The following is a 23,022-nucleotide window of genomic DNA, read 5'->3' on the forward strand; positions in this document are numbered from 1 at the left end:
TATTGCTCACTAGCATGAAGTGAGAGCCGTGTCAGAGACAGTTTAACTCCCATTACAGCCTCATGAAGAAATGTTCAGGTCATGATTCACGCCAACATTAAAGGAAAACATATTAATATATGGCATCAGCGAATATGTAATGTGTCATTTTTGTAATTCCCTGTGTTGTCATAGATAATTCTCATTACTCTAATCCTGTAATCTTTGATGGTATTGCAATAAAAATAGTGCAGACTACAATGATTTTTTTTATATATATATATTTTTTTTTTGCAGTCTACCACTATATGGCAGTGCTTTACAATTTTAATAATGTGTCATTGTTTCACATTAAAATAATGAGAATTGATTGAATTTTTGCATTGTATTCCAGAACAGGAAGCTTAGGTGGATTTACATAAACCATTATTATTTATTAGGGCTGTCACAATATCAGATTTTTCACTGGATGATTATCGTGGCCAAAAGAAATCAACATAAAGATATATCACAATATCTATAGAAATATTGAATTAATACTGCTATCACTACAGTACAGACCGAAAATTTGGACACACCTTCTCATTCAAAGAGTTTTCTTTATTTTCATGACTATGAAAATTGTAGATTCACACTGAAGGCATCAAAACTATGAATTACCACATGTGGAATTATATACATAACAAAAAAAGTGTGAAACAACTGAAAATATGTCATATTGTAGGTTCTTCAAAGTAGCCACCTTTTGCTTTGATTACTGCTTTGCACACTCTTGGCATTCTCTTGATGAGCTTCAAGAGGTAGTCACCTGAAATGGTCTTCCAACAGTCTTGAAGGAGTTCCCCGAGAGATGTTTAGCACTTGTTGGCCCTTTTGCCTTCTGTCTGAGGTCCAGCTCACCCCTAAACCATCTCGATTGGGTTCAGGTCCAGTGACTGTGGAGGCCAGGTCATCTGACGCAGCACCCCATCACTCTCCTTCTTGGTCAAATAGCCCTTGATACCTTCAGTGTGACTCTACAATTTACATAGTCATGAAAATATAGAAAACTCTTTGAATGAGAAGGTGTGTCCAAACTTTTGGTCTGTACTGTATGTGAACTGACATGAGTTCTTATCACAGATCGAGGCAGAAATTAAATGGAAATGATATGTTGATTATCATTGCATTATAAATGTACATTATCATTTGAAAAATACCCTAAATGGCTTCAAGAACTTAGAAAAAGCTTATACTTTTGCAATTGTATGTTGATTCTCTTCACATTTCATCTGTGAAAACCTGCAATTTTATCGTTACAGTGATAGCTGAAGGAAATTGCCCAAATAAGGAATTTCCTGGAAAGTCATTTTTTTATTCTAGCTGCAACCTTCAAAGAGACATCTGCTGTGACTAGCTGTAGGCCGAAACCATAGACTGTATAAAACAGTAGCATATGGCATTAGCTCCTTAGCCTGAGCTAATCTGATCAAGTCAAGAGGGCACCCTCTTGCATCAAGTATGAATAAAACAAATTACATGTGAGAGTTTAACACAGTGTAGTCTAATGATTTATGGTCACCATTGATATATTGCAACACTCCTAATTAACACATTAATGATATTTCTTTTTTTTTTATATAGTATGATTATCGTCAATATCCTAAACACTCGTATATTATGGTCTCGTATTTTAGCTGAAAGCAGAAGTCTTAATGATGAATTTGTGTCTTACAAACATGCAGTTTTTTGCTTTACAAGATGTTAAGAAATGGGTTGGAGTGGTGTGGATTACTAGTGGATTATCGTGATGTTTTTATCAGCTGTTTGGACTCTCATTCTGATGGCACCCATTCACTGCAGAGGATACAATGCTACAATTGTCTAAATCTGTTAACATGAAGAAACAAACTCAGTCTGAGGGTGACTACATCTTCAGCTAATTAAAATGTTTGGGGTGAACTATTCCTTTAATAAAGCTTCTTTTAAAAAAAAAAGAAGAAGAAAAAAAGGCCATGAATATGTCACATGATTATGTTTGCTACTTGCTAATCAGTTGCAGGTGGTGTTAGCAGAAGGGTCATTCTTTCAGTAGAGCATTTGATTAAACAAAACTATGTTTAGCACGCTGTGTTGTGCAGGATGAGTCATGAATAGTTCTGGCTTCCCAGAAAGAGAAAACTATACATTAAATGCATATAAAGTGAATTTGGTCAAAATGTATGAGTACACTAGCATATCAATGATCTCAAAGCTAACAGACAACAACTAAGAGTCACAAAACTATGCTACTGGTTTCATGGGGTCTTTAAATGCTTGGCAATAAACGTAAAACACAATGTATTTATTTAACACAATTACCTCTTTTTACATGTCCTTTCATTGGTACATAACACACCTGCGCACACAAATACAATCTATTGTCTAATTTGTGTATTGCTATTTCCTCTTTATCCTATTTTTATTATTTTTTTTACCTGTCTTGTCTTCTGTCACCTAAACATATACCTGCAAATAGAGCTTTTTCTGATTCTGATTTTATGCTAAATATAATTAGTTTTTATCACGATTTATTAATGTAACTGAAAGACAGTAAGTCAATAAATCGTGATTATTGCATGCAAGCATGAATAAGGAATCGTGACAGGTTTGCAAAACCCTCTCCGCCACAAAAAAACCCTCACACAAACAGAGAGGCAGAATGAAGGACTGTGATCTCCGACTGCATCCATGCTGCGTTCCCTTGATTCAGTACAGTCTGCCCAGCTGTGGGTGCTCTTATGTGGCTTTGTTTCTTGTGTTCTGCTGGTGTGTCCGACCAGAAGATCTTGGAACAACTTCTCGTTGTTTAGCTCTAGCCATCGTCTCGGGGAGTAGAATGCCATTGGTGGGGTTATGACAAATTGCGTGGGTAATACAGCACTATATGTGAATAACAGTTGATGATTATACTTTCTTCACCCTGTTAGGATTTGAAGCAGTGTATCTTTGTCTACAGTATCTTTCAACAGTTGAGTCAAAAGCCACATTCAGTTACAATACTGCTACAAAACTGTTAGCACTGATCTTTGCAGAACTATCCTAAGTGTGCATCCCTATACATTTCAAGGAGTTATGATTCGCAAGGCTACGTTTACCAGCTTACCACCATATTTACTTATAGGTGTGGATCTGGAAACATCTGTTCACAGCAGTTAACATCAGCCGCTTAAACACTGTCTGTCTGTGTGGACGAGTAACTGAAGTCATGTGCATGCAACGTGACATCTACTAGCAGGGGCAAAGCTAGCCCTCAAAACCGGATCAAATGAATGGCTGAAGCGTGCAGAATCAATATAACCTAGTTTAATTGGCTCTCAATTGACCACTTAAGAAAATGCAGGAACAATCCTCCAAGACCATGTCATTGAACATCTCCTGGAACAACATTATCCCGCTGTACAGGGAGTGCTAGTCAAACGGATAACAATTGTTATTTAGATTTTGTTTTTGTTGTTGGAAGTGCATGATGAAAGGTGGGCGTGTCTTTCTCTATAGGTAATCTGACCTTTAGTTCCCGCTGAGCATTAAGCCCATCATGACTCAAGTTATTGTTATTACGTACATTTTTCAAGATGACCAGATGCCTGAGCAGGAGGGGGTTGTAAGTGCCAGGCCAGGGATAGCTGTGAGTGATTGGCTGGGATGTGGAGAACGTCCTAGAGGTCAGAGGTCAGATACCTCCAAAGGGAAGACGCCATCTGGACCACTGCTGACTCATGACGAACTCTCATTGTGATCTAATAGTGTTCCTTGCTGTCAATGAGAAACATGACAGCTTGACTAAGATCAATAAATAGTCACATACCAGCACCATCACACACCTATTAGAAAGACAAACGTATGATCAACAGAAGCCAGTGGGCAAAGCTGCTTTTGCTTTCTGTCTAGTAATGATCATTTTCAATTCTACTAGAAGTGTCAGGTACTTTTAAAAGTAATGCATTACAGTATGTGTCACTGCCTAAAGTAACTCGTTGCAGTACTTAGTTATTTTCTATGGAAAGTAATATGTTACATTACTTTTGCATTGGGCTCACCTGGGCTGGGTTTTTGTTAACAAAAAATAAAGTGAGATGAGTAAATTCATGTTCACATTTAGTCTAGAAGTACAGTTAGCATCATGTTTAGCCAGCGCACACAACTCCCCTGCACACACTCCTGATTTCTCTCAATATGGACACGAGAGAGAGAGGCCTCCATCAATAAATGGAAAACAAAGTAACTTGTGTTACTTATTTGAAAAAAAATATCTCTGATATTTTGTTGTAAATGTAAAAAATAAAAGTGGTACTTTACTAATTACTTGAAAAAAAGTAATCTGATTACATAACTAAGGATACTTGTAGTGCATTGATTGCTAAATACTGAGAAGGAAAGCATCATTAATAATATTGTATATAATTAGAGTTAGTGATTTAAACAAACCACTGACTATTAGTATTAAACTTGATTATTACTTGTAAACTAGTATGCAATAGTTGACATGAATCATGTTGCTTGCTGAGGACAGGTGTGTGAAGGTAGCTGCTGTCATCTTGCACTGACAACATCATTTGGAGAGTTTGCAAATAAATAATTTATTTGGAGCCACAGTCTGCGAAGTAATCAATCATTTGAAGACTGAGTTTGCACAGTACTGATTCATTTTGAGCCAGAGTCTGCAAATTAATGATTCATTTGGAGAATGACTCTGCAAAGTAGTGATTCCTTTGGGGATGGCGTTTGAACTACAGTGATTCCTCTGGACCCTGAGTCTGCACAGTAATGATTCATTTGGAGCCTGAGTCTGCATGGAGCCTGAGTCTGCAAAGTAATGATTCATTTGGAGCCTGAGTCTGCAAAGTAATGATTCATTTGGAGCCTGAGTCTGCAAAGTAATGATTCATTTGGAGCCTGAGTCTGCAAAGTAATGATTCATTTGGAGCCTGAGTTTGCACAGTAATGATTCATTTGGAGCCTGAGTCTGCAAAGTAATGATTAATTGGAGCCGAGTGTGCAAAGTAATGATTCATTGGAGCCAGAGTCTGCAAAGCAATGATTCATTTGGAGCCAGAGTCTGCAAAGCAATGATTCATTTGGAGCCTGAGTCTGCACAGTAATGATTCATTTGGAGCCAGAGTCTGCAAAGCAATGATTCATTTGGAGCCTGAGTCTGCAAAGTAATGATTCATTTGGAGCCAGAGTCTGCAAAGCAATGATTCATTTGGAGCCAGAGTCTGCAAAGCAATGATTCATTTGGAGCCCGGAGCCCGGAGCCCGGAGCCCAAGTCTGCAAAGTAATGATTTATTTGGAGCCCGAGTCTGCAAAGCAATGATTCATTTGGAGCCTGAGTCTGCAAAGTAGTGATTCATTTGGAGCCTGAGTCTGCAAAGCAATGATTCATTTGGAGCCTGAGTCTGCAAAGTAATGATTCATTTGGAGCCAGAGCCTGCAAAGCAATTATTCATTTGGAGCCTGAGTCTGCAAAGTAGTGATTCATTTGGAGCCTGAGTCTGCAAAGCAATGATTCATTTGGAGCCTGAGTCTGCAAAGTAATGATTGATTTGGAGCCAGAGTCTGCAAAGCAATGATTCATTTAGAGCCCGGAGCCCGGAGCCCGGAGCCCGGAGCCCAAGTCTGCAAAGTAATGATTTATTGGAGCCTGAGTCTGCAAAGTAATGATTCATTGGAGCCGAGTCTGCAAAGTAATGATTCATTGGAGCCTGAGTCTGCAAAGTAATGATTCATTGGAGCCGAGTCTGCAAAGTAATGATTCATTTGGAGCCCAGAGCCCAAGTCTGCAAAGTAATGATTCATTGGAGCCGAGTCTGCAAAGTAATGATTCATTGGAGCCTGAGTCTGCAAAGTAATGATTTATTGGAGCCTGAGTCTGCAAAGTAATGATTCATTGGAGCCTGAGTCTGCAAAGTAATGATTCATTTGGAGCCCAGAGCCCAAGTCTGCAAAGTAATGATTCATTGGAGCCGAGTCTGCAAAGTAATGATTCATTGGAGCCTGAGTCTGCAAAGTAATGATTCATTGGAGCCTGAGTCTGCAAAGTAATGATTCATTGGAGCCTGAGCCTGCAAAGTAATGATTCATTGGAGCCTGAGTCTGCAAAGTAATGATTCATTTGGAGCCCAGAGCCCAAGTCTGCAAAGTAATGATTCATTGGAGCCGAGTCTGCAAAGTAATGATTCATTGGAGCCTGAGTCTGCAAAGTAATGATTCATTGGAGCCTGAGTCTGCAAAGTAATGATTCATTGGAGCCTGAGCCTGCAAAGTAATGATTCATTTGGAGCCCAGAGCCCAACCTCATTTTTTTACCTCATTTGGAGCCTGTTTCTGCAAAGTAATGATTCATTGGGAATCTTCGCAGTCAAATAAACATCATATAAACAGTCATGTTCTTTCCAAAGCTCTACAAGTTTGCTTTCCAAGCATCCATACTCACTACCTGCGTTCTTCCTTGAAGACAATATATTCTTTATTTGATCGACCTTTCTCCATTTATAGCATCTGCTTTCCAGCATTGAAGAGAACTCAATGAGCAGAAGGGAATCAGACGGTTGCTTTGTTTCTTCTTGATAGTTGACTTAAATGATTTTTACACACAACTTTTCTGTGTTGTCTTTTGCTTGAACATGCTGTGGACGGCAGGCATAGCAGAATCCTCCATTGTCACTGCCAGGGTTGTGTGTGGTAAGTATGTGGGGGTGGACTTATCATAATAGGGGCGAGGTTCTGTTGGGGTATGGTGCTTTCAAATATCAACTTAGTTTGGCAAAAATTGCTTAGCAAAGAAGCCTTTTATGGACTGGACGGGAAGGACTTACCCTCACTAGGATGCAGCATTCTGTTTGAGAACTGCAGTACTTTCTGATCAGTCCAATTTGCAAATTAAGTGTGATTTGTGAACAGATTCAACAGGTTAAATGAAAATAATGATTTCTTCAGTTCGAAAAAAATTAAGAACAATATGTTTTTATGAAATTTAGGGGAGTAAAAAGGAGAAAAGTACAGATACTCTAACATTTAAATGAAAAATACTTTTACGACAAGCAAATATCGATTTATACATGGGCCACTGGTTTCTTTCTTTGAACACATGATAGACATTTATAGCACAATGTCATAATGTCATTGTGATAATCTAATGAGAGTTACTAAAGTGAATTTAAACAAAAAAGTTTATTTTGGAACTGAAATTCTACAGTTCATTTATTCATGTAGTATGTGAAATCCAGATCTGTGTAGTGGTGGTGGTGCAGGGTGTAAGATTGATGGGAAAATACAGGATCTAGTTCGAGTTTTATAATAAGAGTCCTTGAATGTCCGATGATGAATAGATCCACACTACACCTCACAATGGGACGTTCTCTCCTGTATGCCATGCTTGCTGAGGAGAATCTGCTGACGAGGGAGTTTGCCAAGTGTGGCTGGCCATTACTGAAGCGTATTCTTAAAAACTCTCTCAGAAATGCAGACTAAAACAAAGGGTTTTGGACCGATTTTTCCTGCATACATGTTTTCTGATTAATGAGCCTCACTGCAGCTGAAACAAAAACATTTTTATTTATTTTCATTGTTTCCATTCTGAGTCGCTTTACTCGCACCGCTGGGAACATTTCGGATGATGTTAGCTGTTCCCCAACAGAGCTGAACAGGAGTCACTGATTCATCTTAAGGAACCCTTTCAACTTCGCAAGTGCCACATATTAACAGCCACTAAGTTACCGGCATACACTTGAATGTCAACTTTTAATCACATGCAGCTCCGTGTAAAGGTCACACAGTTGCATGACTATCCATAATAGCAGGTGAAGAGCTTGTGAGGGATCCTGTTAATTTATAGGAAAATACTCCATTCCAACATCCCGACTTCACCCCTGGTTGGAGGAATAAATGAGGGACAATGTATAGGATGAAATGACATGCCAAGGTAAAGTAGGCCATTGTGACAGATCTCCCCAGCACTTAAAGTTCCTGGTATCAGGAGACAGACGGATGCTTCTCCTTCCTGCTGACTGCGGGAGAATGACACTAATGATCCCTATCCATCAAATGTGGACGGCTGGGAATGGGAAATTGTCAGAGCGGCGCGTGTGAGGGAAGGCTATGTGTTAGACTGTATTAATGGCTTTCATACCTCCTTAAGGTATGAAACCCCATACTGTGAACACGTGTCTGTCCTTGAGCTTGATGCATTAAGAAGCCTCTTCCTCGAAAGCACTCGATTGGAAACATACCGGATGTGGAGCCTGACCACTGTACATTATACAAAATGAATATATTGCAATTCTCTGAACCTTAACACAAAATGCAAGCAGTTTCCCATATAAATATGATGTCAAATGTATGCATTCTTTACCATGTTCAGCCCAAGCAAACGGTGTGTATTGTATTTCATTGACGTGAGTTCAAAGTGATGAAAATATAATTATGGTCAGATGAGATGTGCAGTAGGTTTGAAGTCAAGAATCAAACAAGTCTAGAAAATAAGGTTAAATTGCATGGCTTCTTTACTTATGGAAAACCTAAAATCAGCAGGTATTTTCTAGGTCTGGAAATGTAAAGAAAAAAAAATCTTGACATGACATGAACATACTATATATTTTTTACAATTATTTTCAATGGAATAACCTATGTAGTCAGTTTAATTAAGTTTATTTAAAATAAATAGCAGGTAATATTTTGGTGGTTTCTATTTATTTGAATATTACCACATAAAGCACATTTTAGGTTTCCTGACAAAACATTTTATAGTTAATTTTTATTCTTTATTATTATTATCATTATTAAATTATTTATAAAGCATGCTCAAAAATAGAGATACAATTAGTGATCATTGTTGACAGCTGCAGCTAGCAGGCATCTTGATTGCTGATTGGCTTAAGGTGATGTGTGAAGTCTATAAAGCTTTCCCACTGAGTTTTAGCCAGAAGATATTAAGTGAGGGCATTAGAAGACAAGCTGTTGATTACTCTGTGTTTTTGGGGTGCTTTATTTAACAATGGATTTCACATACTGCATAAGGTGAGCATAGAACTGACTTTATTTCTTATCAACTGAACATGTGCTTTTCTTTACTAATGTTTGACTTGTTGCTTGCTTCCAGGATTCATTTAGCTTTGTTTCCTGCTTATGTAATCTGTTTGGGGAGTTATGAAGGTAAGTCAAACACACTGATGACATTTTTCTGAAACATTGCCGTCTCATGCTGCTTGTGTTCTTTTTGTTTGTTTGTTTCTAACAGGGAGCATGCCAACCCCTGATTTGCAAAGAGTTTCAGCACGCACTTTCCCCGTGATTGGCCCTGGGGTGAAACAAACGGGAAACCAGAACAATCCTGCTTCCAGTTCTCCTGGCCTGCCCCACCGTCAAGGAAGTTATGACAACAGCTTGTTTGTGGGATCAAATTCAGAAGGTTGTCAGACTTGTGCTAGAAGTGGTAATCAAGACAATCATATGATTGGCTATAAGCCCTCTGCTTCTGATCCTAAATATTACTTGTCAGGTTTCGGTCCACCCTCTGTTAAACATGAGTCTCGCACAGTTGCTGATGCCTTCAAAAATGTGCAGCCTGGTAGCCGCTTCGCTTCTACCTCATCTAGGAGTGGGTTCACCTCGGTGAGAAACCTAAATGTACCTGAACCAAACCCCTTAAAACCATCTAGAGGTGTATCTAGTTACAGGGTGGCTGAAACTCCTGGATCTAACAAGATGTTAGCAGTAAAGCCTCCTACAAACACACATGGCCATATGGAGTTGAACTCTGAGGTTCCTAGAAACCTATTTTCAAGAGGCCCGAACACTGGATCAAACTCCATCTCAGGTCCGGTTTCCCAACATTATAGTTCATCTGTGGGGAGCCAGAGTACTCACAAACTCCAGACAGCTGGGAGCAGTTATGGACCATTGCTGAAGGGAAAACCTGGGTATTCAAATATGAATACAAGAAAAATTTCTCATAATGGGTTTAAGTACACTGAGGCCAAGCCATCGGTTGTTAGCTCAGGGCCAATCTTAGTAGTTCAAGGTGGAGGAAATGCTCAAGGTCTTGGTAGCTATAGTGGGCATCCAGATTCAGTGAAACCACCTGGAGTTCCCAGGCATGTTGACCCCTATCGGGCTAGTCAGACCTTTAGCGACACTAGATTGACTGCCAGCAGTCAGGGCAAATCCTGGAATGAACCTCTTCACTATTCCATGAGTGGAACTCAATACAATCTCAGTCCTGAGCCGAGAAAACCATCCAAAAGTGATTGTAGGGACAATGATGCTAGAGCTTCAACTGCAAGCACTGGTGGGATTCTTCTCGAGGCTTCAGAAAGTGCTCAGAGATACAAGTTACCATCTCAATATGAATACACTCGCCCCAAAGTCCAGCAGAACTACAACATCCGTGGTCAACCTAATCAAATCATTGAACCCATGTACCCCTCTCAAGGTGGGGCTCAACATGATGTGACTAAGTCCTTTTTTGCCAGTTCTGGCGCTATCCTGATGCAGGCGCCTGAAAAAGTTCAAGATGGAGCAGAATCCAGTAGACTCAAAGTCCATACTAGCTCTCCAGAGCGTAAAGTACCATTTGCACCTGGTCAGACTGCTCAATACAAACCTTTTCAAGTGAACCAGGATTCCAGAAATGTCCAGCCAGCCACTAGCACTTATGCCGGCTCTTCCCAAACCGGGTCTCAGGCCTTCTCTTCTGTGAAGAGAACCCCATACATACCAAGTACAGTGCTGTCAAGGACTTCTACAAGTAATCCAGGATTCCGTGCCACTAAACCCACTATTGCTAGATCTGCGATCAATACAGTCCATGTGAGGCTTAATAAACCACGCACGAGCAGCTTTGGCAGTTTTCAGAAGCAATGGGCTTTCGGTGACATTAGCCGTGGTGGTTTACAAAGTTCCTTGCCTCCAAGTTACCGTGGCCAGAGACCAGCTCAAAATGTACAAAAGCATGGTAGTTCTTCAGCCCCTTGTCCCGAAGGAGTCCAAAGCCAACTCGGTGTAAATACAGATGGCACCAGGCTCATTACTGCCATTCCAAGTGATTTTGGCCAAGGTAACATCCGAAGGATTTCTCCTACACTTTCCAGCAGCTACAGACAAGGTTTGCTCCAAAGCGCTCCACCATAATTTTATTGCATAGTCCAAAGATTGATTAAATTCTTGTTCCCTCTACCATAGGGGAGCAAAACCAGTATCAAATGAACCATTTGGGTTCCTCTGCCTCTAAGTGTGAGGTGGCCCAGAAGAGCCCTGCTGGCTTTGGTCAACAGAGCCCAGTCAGATTCCAGGAAGCGAACCTCTCCATCCAGAAGCAGAGCTAAACGTCTGCTATAAAGTGAGTACAATTGCTTCATTTACAGTCTACACGAGAACATCTATATTTGGTTTCTAGCAGGAAATGATCTGCCCTCTGCAAGCAATACTGTAAAGTCCAAATGTTGGATGGTTATTTAAGCATTTACAGCAATCTGTCTTTGCTTCAAGTAGTGGGCGGTCTCGTTTCCGAAGTGTAATATAGGATGTTTATGGCCATGTTTGGAATGGGATTCCAGTTTACTTCATAGTGTGCTAACCACCATTTAAAAGAAAAGTGTATAATGTAGTGAACATTTCAAACCGTTGTATACTGTACTGTCGCATGACTTCATGTAGGAGCTGTCACCGTTAAAACTCACATCACCATCCTAACCCACAGTTCCCAATTTCAGTGCCCACACAAATATCAACGTTTAATGACTATTGAGAGTGAGAGAATGAGAATGTAAAGTGCAGGTTTATTTATTCCCTTCGTTGTTTACATCTAGACAGATGCAAACCATCTGTGTTTACGCTGATGCTTCACCAAGAATGGGATTTTGATCAAGAAATATGTGATTGTCCACATGTTTGGCCGTATTATCCAGCAGCTGCCAGTCTGTCAGACAGACCTGGGGTACCAAACTGACCTAGCTGCAGGTTTCGCTCTACTAAAGTGTTATTTTGCCTCTTTAAATCAGCATTGTGGGATCCAGTGTTTCACATGGCATACTTAAACTTACAGCACTTTGTCAGTAGGTCATTGAGTAGGTACAGAAAACATGCATATACTACATACTGCAGTAATATACATTCTTTTGTTCATGATCTACATCTTAAAAGTGTTTAATGATTGTGTACTTGCATGATTCCAGCATTTCACCATTAATAGTTCCTTTTCAAACTCTTGCAGCCTTTATAAGGGGTGTGTTTGGGAGGCTGTCAGTCATCAGGCTCTGGTCTCTGCAAGGACTATAGGATGCTCTGACTGATCTGCTGCGCTGCTGTTCAGTCCTGGCCATTGATGACTCCACTCTTGATGCAACACCCTTTCAAAGGCTGTACATTTACTGTTAATAAAAATGTCTAACACACAAAGTTTACTTTCCAAATTGTAACTTTTTATACTGTAAATAAAGCTGAATTTTCCTAGACCAACGTACTGCTTGAATGGAAGAAGTGTCTTTGACAGGTATTGCCATTTGAGGATGCTGTTCAATTTTCCTAATACTGTTGACATGGATGTAGTTTGTGTCATGACTTTCTGTAGAAATAGGATGAGTAATGTACAGTTTCAAACATGATCATACGAATGAATCCACCATTCTGAAGCTGCCATGGTAAAAACAAAGTTATATACTATGGACCACGTTGACTGGTGATACAGAAGCATTTGAAGTGAAGCTTACACTTGTGATGCACCTGAGAGAAAACATTTCACAGAAAACAATCTAATTTTCAGCAGCATGCTGGCTTCATAACTCCCATCTGAACGTCAAATCCTTTTTTTTTTTTTCATCAAATGTATCCTAACTAGCTGGCTCAATGAAAATATGGACTTTTTATTTCAAAATGACCAAGTTCGCATCAGCTAACCATTGCTATTTTTTCAAATGGGTTATGATTTTGTACTCCATGATAATATTCGATTATATTTGCTCTAAATGCATAAAGCAAATTGCTTTGTCAGACTGGGGACATTTTACCCCACCAAAAAAAAAAAAAAAAAAAAATTGCAAAACGCCCCCTTGGTCTACAAACATATTTGATTTTTGTAAATCTAACATGAACCACTCTGGAAATTTTTTCATACTTCGTTTATAATTTGTGTCACTAAAACGATGTTAACTATTCTGGACACATTTAACTTTAGTTTCACATAAAGAAATACCTACTGTATAGCCTACTTGGCTTAACTCTGCCCAATCTGAAGAACAATGACTCCATCTGTTGGTTAAAGACCTCACCGCTGCGTTCACTGTGCATCAATTATTTTCAAATGTATATCAACTACTCGTCCAAAAAAAATTAACTGGATCTGTTTCATGTTTAATCCACGTGTAGCCTCGGGTGGTCTGACTGACAGTCAATGAAACTGGCCAGCCTCGCATGGCGCGGATGACGTCACCAGCGTCCATGTCTCGTGCACCTGTTGAATCAGGATCAGGTGTAGTGTCACCTGTACGTGTGTTCACACCAGCGGTCTAACCGTTCCCCTTCACTCTCTACTCTTTGTGAATCAGTCTGAGGGCAGCCGATTGAGCACCTGCGGGATATTTGTGGACTAATAGTGAAATCCAGTTCGTACGAGGTTTGTTTTGCTCTCCGGACTTCCGGAAGAAACCCGTCAGACGGCGACATTTCCCGCATATGCTGTGAGTAAAGTCCAACAATAACAAAGATTATTCTTTCTTATTCTTCTGAATGTTACTCCTTGAGATGGCCTAGATTAAATATTTCCCGCAGAGGTAGTCTAGTGCACTAGTTAGTGTGCTTCCTAAAACCGCTTCCCTGTGATTTGACGCGATTGTGTTTTGCGGCGCTGTGTTTGTTTGGGCTCTTGTACTCCTAAATACAGACATTAAGGTATGTATAAATAATATATCTGTGTGTAGGATTACTTTGTATCATGCCGTTTCTATCGTGTAATCTAAAGCTCTGTTTAAATTGAAAATTATTTATTTTTATTTACTAAAATCTGCTTTTTAAATTTAATTAATTCCAGAATTGCAGAAAACGTTATTTACCTCTATTTCCTCGACTGTGTCCTAAAACTGAGTATGTGTAAATAAATAAATGTGTATGTGTGTGTCTATATATATTGTTAATAGATTATATTGTTATAAATATATAGTGTAAATGTTACACATAATTTATTGTGACACAGATTGTATACTATTAATAATAATGTTTGGAGTTTCCCTTCTGTTGCCCTCTAAACGTCAGCACTAAATATAGAAATGTCTGCCTAAAATAGGTAGTGATCAATATGGTACACTTTAAATACTAATATTACAACATTTATAGTAAGAACCGGTAGCTGTAGTGCCAGGACATGCTTTATACACGTACTTTGATATGTTTACAGTGATGATGTTAGAAGCGTTACAGGATGGCATGATCGGGAATCTGCCGTCTGAGGAAAAAGTATAATTAAATAAATGGATAATTTATGGCTACTAATGATCCCTTTGTTTCACTTTAAGGCTTTAGTTGACGAAATTAACTTTCTTAGTGTTTCTAAGCCTAACTTTCTGCGTGTTAGGACTTCCACTTTCTTATTAACAATAACAAAAGCCAAGCAAGCAAACCCAAAACAGCTCTTAAACTGGCTGGTTTGCATCTCTTGGGGAAATGTGGGACGACTCGCTGCAGTTTTGTTAGCGAGGCTGCTTGAAAGTGTGAGGAAAAACCCTTCCTCTTGTTCCAGTTTCTCCTATTATGTCTCTTTAACAGACCGTGAGGCGTCAGTCCAGCGTCAGGGAACAGTAGAAACAGACACCAGAGGAGGGTCTGGGCCGAGTGTGGTCCCTATGGAGAGCACCCCGTCCTGGACCAGTGGTCCCATCGAGGAAGGGCCATACCGAGAGCGCTCTGTCGACCCCACGGAGACTGAGATCCAGCACTTCGGAGTGAGACACAAAGTCAGCAGGGATGCCAATGGAAATACGACTGGTCCAGAGACTGTAAGCTTTCTCTCAGTCAAAGAGGAGCCCGTCTCGGGGACGTGTGTGTGCGGACCGTGTGCTTCTGTGAGGAGCTGCAGGAGGCTCTTCTGCAGTGTTTTGACTTGTGGACTGTACCGCGTGTGCCGGCGCTTGCCTTGTCTCGTTTCGAGCGAAAGCTCCGCTCCCAAAGCGCCGGTGGAGACCCAGTCAAGTTCTCCACAGACAGAGAACGGCTTCTATTCCGACCTCCGCATTGGTGGCGTCAAAGTGGACACATCCGTCATTGAAGAAGATGAGGAGCATGCATCATTTTCCACTTCCAAATTCGAGATGGACAGTCGGAGTTACTTCGGTAGTTTACCAGGGGATGAGATGCTCAACAGCAGCGGGATGGAAGATGTGGACAAACTCATCACCCGGAAGCTCATGGAGGTCTTCTCCGAGTTCGAGATCAACGAGCTGGCCAAGTGCACCACGGACTCCATGTTCCTGCGGCGTTCCCGGGAGATCAGTCAACTGATCTCGGACATCGTGGAGGAGCACAGCATGGAGGAGCAGGAGGCCGAGTGCCGGCTGGTGCGAGAGATCATTCGCATCAGCACACGCAAGAGTAAGAAGAAGAAGAAGCCGACGGTCAGGCCCCAGGAGCTGCAGCGGGACAGCGGCAATGACACCTGGGACAGCAAGAAGAGCAGCTTCAACTCCACCAGCGATGGAAGTGAGTGCAAACAACCGTTTACTTTCTTTTCCTCACCGTCTGAGTCTCGAAGTTCATGAAACTCTGTTTCTTTCGTCAGCATTTACAGACCTGGATGATGTGCTGTGTGTGTGTCATAGGTCCTATATTTAGAAAGCAGGACTGAGTCAGTAACACTGTTTGTCTAGATTAGTATCTGGAAATGACATATGTTGCATATAATAACATGATTGTATAAATAAACCATTTTATTCTATCTTTAGAGTTGCAGATTTCAATGGAGAGGTCTGACGACATCGAAGCCAGGAAGTTACGCAACAACAGTAGCCAGTGTAAGTAGTCAATAAGATTTTATGAGCTATTTGCATCGATTTTTCACAAAACCTTGAATAATTATTGCAATATGAAAACACATTTAAGATGCATTTCATCCCCAAAACTATTTTCACGACCGTTTAAATTCTCGTGATTTCAAAAGTTAAAATGTTCAAAGGTTTTTCTCTTTAAAGAAACAATGCTACACATTTATAATTTTAAAAAAGGTTGTGTTTTTTTTCTATTCATCAAAGTATCTTGAAAAGAATCGGGCAAATCACCATATCATACTGATTTCTGAAGAATCATGTGACACTGAAGACTGGAGGAATGATGCTGAAAATCCAGCTTTATATCAATGCAATAAATATCAATTAATATTCACATAAAGAACAGATATATAAAAAAAAATCAGATAACTAGTTTTTGATTAGATAAATGCTTAAGGGTCTTCTTTTAAGAACATTTATTAATGTTACAAAGCCCAAACTTTTGAACGGTAGTGTACATTACAAAATACTTTTTTTACTTTACAGTAATGTGAATGAGAACTTATAACAAGGATAATTCTTACAAAATTCATGAAAATAATAATGCAATGCTAAAAATTACAGTGGTTCTAAAGCCCCTTTTTTTACATGCAAAAAATAATTTCTTCTATCTGTTGCATGATTTTTGGGGTGAAATATGACCTGGACTATCGTGAGAACAGTTTGTTTTGCATAAAACAAGTCATGAGTCATGCCCAAACGTCCTCATGCTAATGTAGATCTGTGCGTTCGTGTTAACACACCCCCTGGCTGTAGTTAAGGCTGTTCCAGTGGCTCTGGAGGAAAGCGAGGGGTGTGTGCCGGCGTTCTCTCGTGAGTTTGAGGGGTTTGTGACGTAACCAAGCACATTGTCACAAACACTGCTCTCTCGTCTGGCAGCCATCTGATCACTTACTCTCCTCTGGATTTGAATGTCTCTCTTTTCGTCATCAGCAGTGCTTCACTCCTCTCGCTCTGTTTGCTTGGTGTTGTTTTCATGCTCTGCAGTGTCGGCAAGCAACAGCTGGATTTTTGGCCCTTATGCCATTTATATAAACATTTCCGGAGCATATTTTCTCTACGTGACCTTGCCACAACTTGACTTTCTTTGGAACATACCATTGTTCAGGAATCTAGAACGGAGTTGTGTTCTGTTTCTCATGATTTAACTCCTTTGAGATGAAGTTGCATGTCGATCTTTTCTCTTATCTCACTTTCTCTGCAGCGTTCTCTCCGAGTTTGCAGGAAAGCGGTGTGCGGATCACGTCGGACACTCCTTTTCTCCCCGGCAGCATCCGGACGTGAGAGCGTCCTGTCAGACAAGCATCATCTTCACTTCCACACCTCCATAAATGATGAAGAACAGGTCCTCTGGCTCAGAGCCAGTGCCTGATTTTGAAGTTTCCCCCTAAAAATTGTGATTTCATGGGTAGTTTTTAACATGTCTGAAGCGGTAGGTGTATTTATGCTTTTATTTCATATTTTCTTGTGATCGGATGTGTGAAGTATCTCAACGAAGACACAAGCCAACAAGTGACTCGCTGAGAGTGAAGAATGAGAAACAGCCTGACCTCTTTATTGCCAACAGATGCACATGTACTGTAGGAGCAGTATAGCCATAATAGGCCCGATTCTTTCATAATGATTCAACTTTCCATTCATCACTGCATTTTCAAGAGTTATTTCATCCAAAAATGAAAATTCTGTCGTTTCTGAACTCTCATGACATTCCAAAATCATACAGTTTTCCTTCTTTCATAAAACACAATGGTGAATTTGTGAGGAATATCCTGGACACTCTTCACTACATTGAAACTCTCCCAAAAAGCAGTTATGTTGACTGATGTTTTTCACAATGCAAAATGCAAAACACCATGGTTTTTGAAGACTTGCGATACAGCGAATAGACTACCTTTATTGTGATTTAGTGGCATTCCCAAAGATTGCCCAGAAATTCAGCTTTGTGTTGCACAGAAGAAACTAAGGGTGTGCAAAGTGAGGGTTAATAATTTAATTTTTTTACATTTGAATAGCAAAATATTCCTTTACTGCTAAGATGATGAATGTATTGGTCAAATGTTGGCTCTTCAGTGAAAGTTGGGCTGTGTGAAGTTTGCTGGACCAAATGAATGAGGGAGAGTTTTACACAGACCTGTCTCTGTGCTTAAACATCCATAGAAGCAACACATGCAAAATCTAGGACCGCATCTGATTAATGCTTGATTTTCGATGTATATTTCACTGTTGCAAGTGTAATATGTTGTTTGTAAAAGTGTTCTCTTATGTGAGACTGCTAGGTATGCTTTAATATTAATAATAAAATCTCTGTTGCTTGGTAAACGTGGATTAAGAAAAAGATTTAGTGTTACACGGGGTGCGTGTTTTACTCAGAGACCTGGTAAGAACTCTGTGCATACTGAATTAAAGTATTTTGCATTTGCGTGTGCATTGGGTGAAGGCAGCTGACGTCATTAGAGTAAATGCACTCAATCAGTTGTACTAACATTCACACTTCAATGCATCTAAAGTATGCAAATAAAAACATCTTTATCTGTCATTAATACACCGTGCAGCACAGGTGAAGCAGGAAACAGTGCCAGAACATGAGTATTTAAATGATGATTCATAGGACACAATGTAACGTTCAGTTTGGAAATGCTTGAGTTAAGCTGATGTACAGCATGCTTTATGTTGTATTGTATTACATGTTTTATATTGAAACCTTCCAGGAAACTGTAGCAGAAAGTGATATGTGCTTAAGGAGAAATTTTGACATTTGACACATTTTGATTGGTTAGACTTTCAGCCTCTGCCTCACGGTTAAATGCAGTGAAAGAGTCGTGTTTGCCGCCTGTGATCAAATGGTTTGTGTTCCTGCAGGCATGTAGTGATAGATGGGAAAAAGTAGTTTTTTGAGGGGTTATTTGCACTATTTGCAATAATGGTTTACTGTATGAAGCCTGTTCATATTTAAGCTATGAGTCAGAAGAGTTGTTTTAATACGTCATCCACCTAGTGTTTATGAATTTATTATAAGACACACAGACAGCTGTTGTCTTGTTTGCAAAGGCATTATGATATATGCATCATCTTGATCTTTTTGCCCCATCATGACTGGCTTCATATTACACTTAAAAATAGAGCTTCTTCATTTCCATTGATGGTTCCAAGAAGAACCTTTAAAACCCATGGAACATTTCCTTTGCATTTAGAGTTTTGATCATAGAAGTGTTCTACACAATAACAAGAATGATCCTCTTTAGAAGTCTTCACTGAAATGGCATCGCTGTGAAAAGCCCCTTTATTTTGTGTAGTGCAACTCTTGACTCTTTACCTGCATCCACCGGCCCATAAACCACAGCAGCGTGACCTTACGCAACCCTGCAGGCTGTGGGTTATTGATCCATCTGTTTAGACCACAGTCATGGTTATGTGATTGTTGTTTAGTCTGTTTGAAAGTCAATCATTATAAATCAGTCTGCTTCTGTTTGTTATTTGTTCAGAATCAAATGAGTCTATGTGATCAAGCGTAATGCTCTCTTTGGCTTGGACTTCTTTCCTTACTGTCACTGCTGTATCAGTTTGACAACGATGTTTAATGAAGCCTCCTCGGGGGGTTTGCAGGGGAATACAGGGGAATTTGTGTGTTTGTCTACATCCAGGCTGTCTCTATGAATCATCAGGTGTATGATTCATCTACTCCACATGGTTCAGGTAACATCGAAACTCACGCTTGTCATACCTGAGGGGAAATACTGAGACATGTGATGCTTTCTGTGTGTTTTTGTACACATAGCTGAGGAACACTGTGTACATGAATGATTAAAGAAATGTAAGGAAATTTTTTATTAGTTTAATTAAGATGTGTTTGCAGTACTATAAGCCTGAAGTCATGATTTTATAAGTGTGCTTGTATACTGTGACGACAGCATACAAACACAACAGGTTTGACAAGCTCTTGTGACAGAAGGGGAATAACAACACTGCCTTCATATCATCTGCCTTCAACAGACAAGTCATGATACAACTTTTTGTGGGGGAAATCCCTTTTAAAGGAACAGGTACAAAAATAAATCCTGAAAATGTGCTCATGCTCTAGCCATCTGAGATGTATGAGTTTGTTTTTTCATCAGATTTGGAGAAATGTAGCATTGCATCACTTGTTGATGCTCTGCAGTGAATGGGTGCCGTCAGAATAAGAGTCCAAACAGCTGATAAAAACATCACAATAATCCTCAACACTGCAGTCCATCAGTTACTGTCTTGTGAAGTGAAAAGCTGCATGTTTGTAAGAAACCTCCATCATCAAGACTTCTTGACTTAAACGACCAATAGGTGGAGATAAATAATTATGAGAAAATTATAAGGGATTGATGACAAAATGTGAAATATACAATGCATTTTATGTTTTGTTTTTTCTTTTTAAATAAACAACTATTTTACAACAAAAAGCAATAAGTATTATTATTGTATTATAAAAATATAATAGGTGCACAAAACACCTTTGAAAAAAAAGAACACGAATGTGTTGAACTTTAAGTGTCGTATTTATTCGATGGACTGCTTCAGGGATGATGTGCTTTTGTAGGCCGACCCATAAGTTTGCTCCAAGGTTCCCTCAACAAAATAGCCAATATGATTATTGCAGAATATAACCAACAAAAGTTTATGATTTAGTTCACCAAGATATCATATAAGGCATTGTGGTTGAATGGTTTAATAATTGGATTGAATTTTAATCGAAAACCTACTGCCTTTGTGATGATGGAATCAGAAGTAAAAAAAAATAAATTAAAAAATATTTATTTGATACATGTAGTCATATTTGGATTTGCGTGCGATGCTTTGTTCAGGGACCTCATTGGGGTGAGCTGTAACACCATCAGTTTTTAATTAGATCATGCAGGGATTATCATTCAATTGCTATTTTACATTATCTTCATCCTCTTTTGAGGTGAAAATATATGTCTGTGTGTATAAACGTAAGGGATCTACGTCACAAAAAAAGTAGGAAAATTATTTTATGACTGTATTTTGTTTTACGATCATGTCGATGCATCTTAAAGCCATAGCCCTATGACTGTTTTGATAAACAATTAATTTGAGGGTGCCAAGAAATATGAATTGATGAAGAATAAATAAATCCATCTGCTTATGGTGATAATGTGATAAACCTTCAATAACGTCGTGACGGATTTTGAGGAAAATTTGTCACATCATAAACAGAGAAGTAGTGGTTGTGGATAGTGTTTACATTTTTGTTACAAGCTAAAAGTGTAAAACCCAAACTGGGCATCCATGGATCATTCATAACGGTTAACCTCCTCGAATCCGGGTTGTTAAAAGCAAACAAAAATCTTAATTTACTTTTTGTCCATCCCCTGTGGTTAAATGTGTACAAAGGCTGTTCGAACCGGATTCATCCGCGCAGCAGAACCGAAGCACGACCAAATGTTCATCCGCTGGATTCACGCAGTTTATTTTTTAACCGCTAGAGGTCAGAAAGTTACATAGTGCCGCTTTAAATGACAGAATGCATGTCATGTGAGCTTTCACCTAACTGTTTAAATAAACTAAGCAACATTATATGTGCAGACGGGGGAGATTATCACATGACATTCCCCATTAACATCTACTACTAGACCCGTGAGATTAAACTATAGGATAGGACAGTGTTTGACCCGACCTTTGACACAATGACACATGACACTAAATTACTATGAATGAATGATGAACAACTGTATTTTTTAACAACAACACAACAAATAAATGCTTTAAGAAATGCATAGCACTGTTAGTCTGTTTAGAGTGGATTAATTTATGTTAACAAATGAGACCCTTCTGTAAAGTATTACCCAAGAATTTTGTTAATTTGACCAAATAAATGCAAACGCAAAAGTCACATGCAGGTTGTAAAAACACTCTTTGTACTTAATGTGCATTTGCATAAATTACATACATGTATGACAAACTAAAATGGCTTTGATGTCATATTGAAACTTCTATCGTAATTTGTAATAATGATGAAGATAGACAGACAGATAGGTTTTCTTTGATGTTTGCGGGACGCTGGCAGCAGGGGTGTCTCTCACCTGGAAAGTGAGATGCTCTTGAGCGAGACGCAGGAGGAAGATCCAGCTGTTCTGAACAAGGACGAGCCGGTCGTTCAGCAGCAGATTTGGGAAGGAAGGTAGGCTAAGCCCTTCATGAGAGAATCGTGTTATCAGGACCCCAAAGACTCGGTGGCAGATGGTCTCTGGGTTTCTCAAGCACACTAAACACTTAAAGCGACAGCTGCGTGTGTCTGGATGACTGAAGTGTGCAGAGGGTCATTCATGGCTGCGGATGCTGAGGAGAACTGAGCGAGGATGCTGGTCTCATTCTCCTCTGATGTAAATCTGATGAGCATCTGTTGTCATTGTGACAGACAGCACTCCTGAACGTCCTCCGAGGCACAGCAGCTCCTGTAGTATGTGACTGATCCTCGGCCTTGACCTTTCTGACCCTTACACAGCTGGACCACCTCATTCCTCCACGCCAGGTTCACGAGCTGAGTGATGGTCAGCGTGGGGAGAGCAGGGGTTAATGACATCCACCACACTCATCTGTCTGTAGACTAATAGAGTCATGTTATCTGCTGCTGCTGAATGCAAATTATCATAACTGTTGGATGCACATCTATGCCAGTGAAAAGACATCAGCAATCAGCTGCAGAGAGAAATAAAAAGGTTAACACGAATAACACCTAAACTTATCATTCTTATCGTTTTTGTGGTTATAAAAACAGACTTATAGCCTTTAAAATTACTTCAAATGTATTATATAAAAACAATGAGGCAATAATGATTGGTTGTGTAATGTAATGTAATGTAGGCTAATAAAAAATAAACAATTTATGTACATTACATGTTATTACAAATGCCTGCAAAGGGAGCCAAATGGTTATTAATGCTGTTACACTTACAGCACAAACAAATCCTTGTTGACCAAACATTTGATTCAAATATGAACAAAATC

General features: G+C 39.5%; 2 protein-coding genes across 4 annotated transcripts; both read left to right on the forward strand.

Annotated features, from left to right (window-relative positions):
• The first annotated feature begins 8,926 nt into the window (after positions 1-8,926).
• On the forward strand, positions 8,927-12,450 carry LOC113068310 (hornerin). 2 transcript variants are annotated; one of them, XM_026241011.1, is made up of 6 exons: positions 8,927-9,016; positions 9,099-9,151; positions 9,237-9,407; positions 9,498-11,102; positions 11,180-11,336; positions 12,210-12,450. In XM_026241011.1, exons 1-5 carry the CDS (start codon positions 8,994-8,996, stop codon positions 11,320-11,322), a joined length of 1,995 nt encoding a protein of 664 aa, XP_026096796.1. In that variant the 5' UTR covers positions 8,927-8,993; the 3' UTR covers positions 11,323-11,336; positions 12,210-12,450. The 2 variants fall into 2 exon arrangements, with proteins under 2 accessions (XP_026096796.1, XP_026096795.1); XM_026241010.1 differs by having other exon boundaries at positions 9,237-11,102.
• Positions 12,451-13,417: 967 nt separating this feature from the next.
• Positions 13,418-18,560, forward strand: LOC113068312 (keratinocyte differentiation factor 1-like). 2 transcript variants are annotated; one of them, XM_026241012.1, is made up of 4 exons: positions 13,418-13,671; positions 14,753-15,682; positions 15,925-15,993; positions 17,231-18,560. In XM_026241012.1, the coding sequence occupies exons 2-4, from the start codon at positions 14,830-14,832 to the stop codon at positions 17,308-17,310; spliced, it is 1,002 nt and encodes a 333-aa protein (XP_026096797.1). In that variant the 5' UTR covers positions 13,418-13,671; positions 14,753-14,829; the 3' UTR covers positions 17,311-18,560. The 2 variants fall into 2 exon arrangements, with proteins under 2 accessions (XP_026096797.1, XP_026096798.1); XM_026241013.1 differs by lacking the exon at positions 13,418-13,671 and adding an exon at positions 13,688-13,882.
• The last annotated feature ends 4,462 nt before the right edge of the window (positions 18,561-23,022 follow it).

This window comes from Carassius auratus, linkage group LG44F (assembly GCF_003368295.1).
Source record: "Carassius auratus strain Wakin linkage group LG44F, ASM336829v1, whole genome shotgun sequence".
NCBI classification, from domain to species: domain Eukaryota; kingdom Metazoa; phylum Chordata; class Actinopteri; order Cypriniformes; family Cyprinidae; genus Carassius; species Carassius auratus.

Coding starts and splice junctions, on each gene's coding strand:
- LOC113068310 (XM_026241010.1), top strand. CDS start 8,994: ATGGATTTCACATACTGCATAAG. Junction 9,017..9,098: donor GATTTCACATACTGCATAAG/GTGAGCATAGAA, acceptor GCTTGCTTCCAG/GATTCATTTAGCTTTGTTTC. Junction 11,103..11,179: donor TTCCAGCAGCTACAGACAAG/GTTTGCTCCAAA, acceptor CCTCTACCATAG/GGGAGCAAAACCAGTATCAA.
- LOC113068312 (XM_026241012.1), top strand. CDS start 14,830: ATGGAGAGCACCCCGTCCTGGACCAGTGGTCCCATCGAGGAAGGGCCA. Junction 15,683..15,924: donor CAACTCCACCAGCGATGGAA/GTGAGTGCAAAC, acceptor TTCTATCTTTAG/AGTTGCAGATTTCAATGGAG. Junction 15,994..17,230: donor ACGCAACAACAGTAGCCAGT/GTAAGTAGTCAA, acceptor CTTTCTCTGCAG/CGTTCTCTCCGAGTTTGCAG.